The sequence below is a fragment of the Nelumbo lutea genome, chromosome 2, assembly GCF_056320005.1.
Source record: "Nelumbo lutea isolate HS-2025 chromosome 2, American lotus-T2T, whole genome shotgun sequence".
In the NCBI taxonomy this organism is placed as follows: Eukaryota; Viridiplantae; Streptophyta; class Magnoliopsida; order Proteales; family Nelumbonaceae; genus Nelumbo; species Nelumbo lutea.
Genome location: NC_142685.1, coordinates 67,122,304 through 67,131,090, shown reverse-complemented (window position 1 = coordinate 67,131,090; position 8,787 = coordinate 67,122,304). Strand labels below are relative to the sequence as shown.

At 36.8% G+C, this 8,787-nt stretch overlaps 1 protein-coding gene across 1 annotated transcript; it reads left to right on the top strand.

Annotated features, from left to right (window-relative positions):
- The first annotated feature begins 7,735 nt into the window (after positions 1-7,735).
- Positions 7,736-8,787, top strand: LOC148871326 (NDR1/HIN1-like protein 1). The gene has a single exon (XM_088968294.1). The coding sequence runs from the start codon at positions 7,854-7,856 to the stop codon at positions 8,484-8,486; it is 633 nt and encodes a 210-aa protein (XP_088824420.1). The 5' UTR covers positions 7,736-7,853; the 3' UTR covers positions 8,487-8,787.

Here is an 8,787-nt window from a genome sequence, read left to right as displayed (position 1 = left end):
AGGGAGCTCGGCATAGCTCTCCCCCAGGCAGCTCGCCATCAGGGAGCTCGGCATAGCTCTCCCCCAGGTAGTTCTCCCCTAGGCAGTTCACCATCAGGGAGCTCGGCATAGCTCTCCCCTAGGCTGTTCACCACCAGGGAGCTCGGCATAGCTCTCCCCTAGGCAGCTTGCCATCAGGGAGCTCGGCATAGCTCTCCCCCATGCAGTTTGCCACTTGGGAGCTCCACCATCCTCTCTTGGGAGTAGGTCAAATGACGAGGTACTTAGCAAAAAATAAAAAAAAAATGGTACGTGATCAGAACCGGTTATATTAGGTATTGTATCGGACAACTTGGATACGAATATAGATATGCTTTGGAAACTCATGGATATGAAGATATATGAAGAAATATATACAAATTTCATAAATATATCAAAAACACTAAATTTAAGGTCAAAATAGCCACAAATATGGTATAAATACATAAGAAATGTATATTTTAAAAGTATATATGAAGAAATATATTATAATTAATATGATAAGATGCATAAATATCATACAATTTTGTTGACAATCCATCAATCAAGTGTCCAAGACTCATATTATATAGATATTTACAAATTAATGCATGTACAAAGGCATTGTTATGTTATATTCTATTTAAGTCTAAGATTAAATATATACAGTTATTATATTTTAATTACAATATCAATTATTTTCTATTTTACTATTTTTACTTTTCAACATTAATAAAAAAGTCAATAAGAAGTCATTTTTATATAAATATAAAATAGTGGATTTGATAGATTCAATTTAATATAATATTCTTGAATATTTTTGTAAAAAAGACTATTTTTATAAATAATAAATATATCATTATTTAGTTTAAATTAATAAATCAATTAATAATTTATAAAAATATATTAAAATTTTAAGATACATATCATGTACATTTTTTTAAGTAGTAGAATAATTATTCTATTATTGATATTTTTATTTGTATAAATTTATTGAGAGTAAAAATCAATTTGTGATACAAACGTAGGCTTGATAGACTAATTATTTCATTAATATTTATAAAATACTAGTTTTCAATATATATTATTCTTTTTAATTTTAAGTTGGAATAAACATATGCTATTGGTTTATATTGCATGTTGACGATAAAGTTAATAAAATTAATTTTATTTCATTTTTTGTCCCAAGTGAAGAGGTGGCTTAATGGCTTAAAGTGTCGGGCGCTAAGTGACATGGAGTTAGGATGACTTGACTTCAAGTTTCGCTAGTCACTATCATATGTATTGATTCGCATAATTAGACGTGTATCATGGTAGTTGTATATATCTAATATCAATATCAGTGCCTTCAGATATTGATATATTAAACATTGGTTTCAAGCCAAAATCAATAATATATATTTTGCTCATAATGGTGTGCCTATTGATCCAGTCTCATTTACTAAAGGGGTGTTTGGCAATATGATTAATTTTGTTTTCTAAATAGATACAACTACAACATCAGCAAAATAAATATATTTTTGCTGGTACAGCAGTTGTTTTTGTTTTGAAAAACAAAATCATACGTGATGGAAAACACCATATAAATGGTTAAATATAGTATTTCTCTAACAATATTTCTTGTACATAATGTCTGACCCATTTGATCTTATGCTCAATACATTCATGATATGGAGATGACCCCTATCCATGTTAGGAGGTCTGGTTTAGTTCCTTCCATGCTTGTGGACCTTCCGAATTCTCTTTCTGTAATTTCTTGTACATAATGTCTGACCCATTTGATCTTATGCTCAATACATTCATGATCCACTGACTTTTCTTGAAATTACAGAAAGAGAATTCGGAAGGTCCTTGAACAAGCATGAAAGGAACTAAACCAGACCTCCCAACATGGATAGGGGTCATCTCCATCTCTTTTTCCTTGCTCTTTTTCTTCTTTTCTGCCCCTTTTTGGACAAAAAATAGGACCACATGCATAATAAATAAAAAGAAAATATGAGCAAATAGAAAAGAGAATGTTCTATCCACACCACATATATTTTTCCCTCTATTGCTTGGAGAAGGGTTCAAAAATTCAGAGGTGGGAAGGAACAATCTTTTTACAATGCCTTCTATCCTTACATAATGTTTTTTTTTTCCTTACTCCTCTCCCACCTTTTCTTTTTTTTTTTCAAAAACATGGATAATGGCAACATGAATGCATTAAAGGCCTAAAATTCAACCACGATGAGAGTTCAAATCAGCCCCCCACAATATCCCACAGCACATCCCTTCCATGTATTGAGAACATCTGCCGTGTATTGTGGGAAATTATCTTGTGGGGGGTTGATTTCAACTCCACTGATGACTCACTCATCCTTCACTCAAGCGGCTCTCAGAATCATGCTTGATGGCTTAGGTTTGGTGTCTGAAATTTTGATTCCACGTATCCTTTTCTTTCCTTTTCTATTCTTGTTTTTTTCTTCTTTTTACATTTTGGGTTCTCTCACTTTAGAATCTCCCATCCATGAAGTGTTCTCTCTCTCTCCTTTATTCTTCTCCTCAAGTTCTCATCCTTTTAGATTTTTGTCCTTTTCAACATATTTGATTATGGAAGAAGAGTATCTAACTTTTCAAATATGTATATCTCAAATCAAATAGCAAGGCCATATAGGTAAAAAAAGAAAAAAAAAAAAAACAGAAAAGAAAAGAAAGATAGAGATACTGTAAACCCAACTGAATAACAGGGCTTAAATTGTCAGATAAGATCTTGTTAGGACTTTATCAGTACAACATGGTATTACTTAGGAGATTCGTTAAGTTTCTCTGCATAAAACTTTAGTTTAGAAAAGCAAAACTTTTTGGATATGAACTATTGGGATGCACATTCTCTTGGTGAAAAGGGATGGATATCCCTAACTTGTGCGATTTGTTTACTACCCAGATAGCCTTTTTCTTCCTTTTTAGGTTCCCAATACATTAAACAAAAGATTAAACAAAAAATGTTTGATGGGTCGCAGCTCACAATTATAACCAGATGTAAACCTCGTATGAAACCATGACCTCTTGGATCTAATTGAAAGTTGGATCTGAAAAAGCTAAACCCTAATTCATCAGGGTTGGGAAAGGTTGACAGTTGGGTCAATTAAATCTAAACCCTAAACCTAAAACCGGACCCAGTCCACACTGAGCGACAGATACATGTGAACTGATCTAGGCAAACCAAAGTACTCAACCCAAAAAACCCACCTTAGAATAGGGTAATTAAGAAAAGCACTAGAACGGTGAACTTTGGGCAGGTGTGGGGTCATGAAGTGATATTAACTAATGGGGCCCATTTCCTAGTGTAAAATCTGAACTACTCAGGTGACTAATCTCCATGTGATTGGTGGACTCTGTTCAGTAAGTCAAAGGTATGCAACAAATGGACGGTGGGGTGGTCTGATTCCAGGCTCACAAACTTTGATTTTGTACCATGTGGTCATTCGGTCAACTAGGACCTCTGCACCTTAAGCCTGTTCTGTGGCAGTAGGACTGTAGGACAGTAGGAGTAAGTAACAGTGGGCTTAGGATTAATTGTGAGTACACTTAACTAGAAAACACTCATGATTATCGATTAAGCCTTGTTCTTTTGTGCTTTTATTGCTTTGTCGTCTGACTGGCGTTGCCTTCTTCCTGGTAGTAGCAGAGAGTAAATAATTGATAATTCCGTGGGAATTGACCTGCGTGATATCGACGCGATTACGTTTACGTCTTCACTTCTTGCTCTTGGACGCGCTCGGCGGCTCGGTCCTCGCCCATTGGTTGTCCGGTTGGGGGGAGAAAGACAAGAATGCCCTTGAATTAATATTTTCACTAACTTCGCATTATTGCATGATGATAGACAGACAGACTCCAGAGACTGTCGGCAAGGACAAGTCAACCAAGCTGAACCCATTGGACAGAAAATGATTTGGGCACATCCCATTTTTTATAAATGGAATACATAGCCTTATTGGTTTGATTCTATATTTATCAGGGTAAGTATTTTTTGAAAAATATTTATTGGGATGAGAATGTATATATCAGTCTTTTTATATGTTTCAAGTAAAATTATATAATGATCATTTTATTTAAAAAAATTAATATTGAAGTGATAATACTGTCCCATCATGTTTTAATAATTTTCTATATCAATAAGAAAGTTATTTACTCAAGTCTTAGGAGGATATTATTTACCTAGGTAAATAAATCATTAAGACAGTATTTGTTTTATGTGTAAATTCAATTTTATATTGATGAAAAATGTGAATTGGTTTAGTTGTCATGGAAATTGGGATCGATAGATTTTGAAAATTTACACCCCCTATGTTTGGCTGTCGATGTGTAAAAATTTACACAAAGGAGGAGGAAAGCAAAGGAAGAAGAAGAAAAAAAGGAGAGGATGGAAGCAGAGGAAAGAGTTTCAGATTGCTGCAACTGGTTTCAGATCACCTGTCACTGCTGCCTTGAGATCCGATCTGCGAAGAGATATAGAGAAGAGAGAGAGAGAGAGAGAGAGAGAGGGAGAGAGAGAAAGAGAGAGAGGCATTGCAAAACTATACCAATAATTTCAATGTATATTTTACATCAATTATCTGTGTAAAAAAATAAAAAATTAGTGTAAAATTACATGCTTTCCAAACATGTGAAAAATCGAATCAGGCTGTAAAGTTTACCCCAGTTAAATTTTCCACCCCAAACAAACATGGCTTAAAGAATCATTCTTTTCCATAGGATATACTAATATAAAAACATGAATATAAATTTCTTTCCTTTCCAAGAAATCCACCAACTTAACTTACCCCCATTTACCAAAAAACGAACTCCTCTATTTATTTTTCTTTATTTCCACTTATCTCTCTATTTTTACACTTTTTTTCATTGCGTACTGATTTGAATTGTTCATTCAAGAATACTTGTTACTATTTACAAAACATTATTTATATAATAGGAAATGCGGTTTTTTCTTTCTGATTGATATTTGGACACCCTTTCGAGGAAATGAGAAACAGACAAGGAAAAATAATGTATACAGGAGAAATGAGAAATCACAGATAGATGCCCAAAATCCATAATTCATGAGAATCACATGGACAATTGGACATGGTTTTACAATTTTCTTATGATTCTCCATTCGTTTACTTTGGCATTTTCTACTCAAGGTTTTGTACTTTATATATTGCATTTGTACTCTTCTTAAATTGAGCTTAAAGATGAAAAGAGTTTTGACATTTTCAGAGAGATATATCCCACTACTGGTTTAATATAATTAGGATTCTAGTTGAAAATTTTGAACCCATTTTCACCTTGGTTTAAGTTAATGAACATTCAAATGCAATAGATGAATATAAGGGGCAAAGAAAGTCCTACAATGAGCAAAGGAAAATGCCAGAAAACAAGTAACAAGATATTATCAAGTCCTCTTGATCCTTCAGTTGGGCCAGATTCCCTTAGGGGAGAAATCTACTTTGGTGCGCTGAAAGACCTTGTGCTTATCCTCCTCTCTCTTGATGTGTCAGCATTAGCCATCATTCATTCAAGTCACCGGCCAATATGCCCTAATTTGTCAATTTTACTTCTTTTATTAACAAAATCTTTTTTTTGGTTGGGATTTGGATATATTCCCAACTTGACAAATTTTCTACATTTAATTTTTCTCAGCTCATGTCGAAATCCTGGTCAGGTAAGTAATCGGATGCTTGACATCCCTGGCCCCATTTAGTAGAGCCTGGGTATGGGTCTATCAATTTTCCTCTTATTAATTGTGTGCATGCAATTAAACATATTCTGATTATTTGGTGGGTCTGGGTTGTCAAATCCGGGCCCCAACCCAACAAAGACCCAGAACCGATGCATATGATTGGGCCTATCGGTCTACTATATATGGACTTGGCCCAGACCCGATCTGCTGACACCCTAATTCCATACCCGGCTGGAGACATGACCACACCATGACATCACAAGCATATCGTATTGCATTCAAAAAACAAAGAAATAAAGAAGTAATTAACAGCTCTGCTTTGCCCATTCATTGGTTAACACACCTGGTTTTGCTTGTAGATGGGTTGAGCTTAAAATCATTAATAAAAGGAAGAAAGTGGACGACGGTTGATTAATGGGGGCCCAAAAGCAAATGGTGTGGTGTCAATGCGCCGGTGTCTTGGATATAGGACAAAGTTAGGTAGCACGGACATAATCAAATAATAGTAGTCCCGTTTAAAAAGGGCTTCACCTTTGCAATATAACTCACAAAGCCAATATTGAGCCTTATGGGCTCATCATGTCTCTTCAAAGCCAGCCCATAATAAATAACTCAAGGGGTTGATAGTTGTTTTTCACCCACTATTGCAGTATTGCCCATGCCTTTTGAAGTTTCAACACTACAAGAACGTGCAATGCAGCTATTAAGAAGGCCCATTATCTTAAATTGGGCTCTCTGATCTGTAACTTTGGGCTCTCATGTATTTAGCCCAGAGCTGTGGGCCATGAGTACTGTTACTGTATGGTGGGTGGTGTTTGTAGATGAGGATGGGACCTCTCATGTCAATCACATTTTTTGTTTGTGAAAGAAAGATAATAAAGGAGAAACTGAGAAAGAAAAAAAAAGAAACCATAGGTGGAGATGAAGTTTGTTGAGGGACCCATTTTTCCTCCACAAGCCCGTAACCCACAATTCCACGAAACTGTTCCACCAAATGATTTAATTTGTTTCCTTTAATAAAACTGGTGAGGTGAGTATTTTGGTATTGCAGGAGCTAATATGCACCAGGGCGCTGGGAATCACAGATTTGTTATTTTTGAGAAGGCAGGAGGGTGTTTTGGTCAATTAATGGGAGTATCCATCATTCCTTAATTTACAAGATTTTATTATTTGTTTATTCATTTTTTTCTGGTCCAAGTATATTCTCGAACCCAAAAACCCAAAAGAACAAAGGGGGAAAATATAAAGAAACAATTAGGTCGGTTAGAGAGGGAGATTCTCGTCATATCTAGTGGGTCCCCCCTTGCGGACGATGACGTATTGGCCACGGTTCTCTCCATCAACCCTCTCCGACCTAACGATGAATGGTCAAAGCATCATCACTCCCATTAACAACTCCGTTTCCGTTTTGATTAAAATCACATCAAATCAAAACCCCAGCAGAAAAGCACTTAAACTTTCTCTCCCGCCTTTTGCCTACATTTTTGCCCTTTTTCGGCTGAGCACACAAGGCTACTTCCGTCTTTTCGCATTCACTAATCAAGATAAAAAAATCATGAATGGGACGTATAGAGTTTGGACAGTAGGTGTCACTTTCAGATAATACTTCTTTTTAGTATGACGAAAGTGCCCCGTTATTATTAAATGACTAATTTACCCTACAATATTTTAATTAATTAAATGATTAAACACTGTCACTAATTACTAGTGAGTACTAGTGATCCAATACAGACGCACACTTCCCAAATAATTCTTTATTTATTTATTTATTGAAAGACAAAATTAATTATTTATTTATGGAGGAGATAAATATGCGTTATTTTCCACCACTCCTTCACCTGAGATGCCACTCAGGTGAGACCCACCTCCGCCACCGTCAGATTGATAATCATCATCACCATCTAACCGTTGCAAGAGCCAGGAGGCCCTCTAGAATCTAGATGATAATTCACTCATTTATTTGTTTAATAATTAATAATTTCTCGTTCTCTATAACGGGTTTGACGTCCCCCGTCAACACTCACTCAAGGCCAACGTCTCTCTCGTTCTCTCTATAGTCTATAAATCTTCGGTCCAGAGAAGTAGAATTCTCCCACTAGCTCACTCCATCGGGACGATTCCGGTGCAGAATTGAGAGGAAAATCGGCGAGAAGCGATGTCGGAGAAGAAGGGGGACTGTGGCAAACACGGCCATAAGAGGAAGAAGCTCATCCGGCGAATATGTGCCGGAATTCTCTTCTTCATCCTATTAATCCTGTTCGTCGTCTTCCTTGTATGGGCGATCCTTCGGCCAACCAAGCCTAAGTTCACGCTCCAAGACGTGACGGTTTTCCAGTTCAACGTCACCGGTTCGAACTTGCTCAACTCGAATATGCAGATAACTCTCTCGTCGAGGAACCCCAACGACAAGATCGGCATATACTACGACAGGCTCGATGTGTTCGCGGAGTACAGCAACCAGCAGATCACTCTCCCTACTAGATTGCCTCCGACGTACGAGGGTCACAAAGACATCAACATCTGGTCGCCGTTCGTCTACGGGTCAAACGTGCCGATTGCGCCTTATCTGGCGGCCTTGCTGTCTCAGGATCAGAACATCGGGATGGTCTTGATCAAAATCAAGGTCGATGGACGGGTCAGATGGAAGGTGGGTACTTGGATCTCAGGCAACTACCATATCTACGTCAATTGCCCGGCGTATATCACGTTTGGCAGCCGGAACACCGGTATCCAGGTCGGAACCGCCTTTAAGTATCAGCTGGTGCAACCCTGTGGGGTTGATGTCTGATGAAGGGTCGGTCAGGGAATTTACTTCCCGATTCCCGAATGAGGAGCCATCGCCGTTAGTATCCTTATATCTCCGTTTCTCTCTCTGGACTTCGTTAGTCTTTTTTCTTTATTTTTCCTCAATTGTGCTCTTCATCAAAACTCCACCCTGTGTAGAGTTATAAGAGGTAATTTAGGGCTGTAATTTGTACATTTTATTAAAGAATAAAATGAGAAGATAAAAAGGGAAGAAATTCAACGGTTGTCACAAGTTGTATTGTTATCAAAAGAATATTTCGAATATGATATTTAATTGTGAGAAA

What these genes read in the sequence shown, in the direction of transcription:
- LOC148871326 (XM_088968294.1), top strand. Translation starts at nt 7,854, where the DNA reads ATGTCGGAGAAGAAGGGGGACTGTGGCAAACACGGCCATAAGAGGAAG.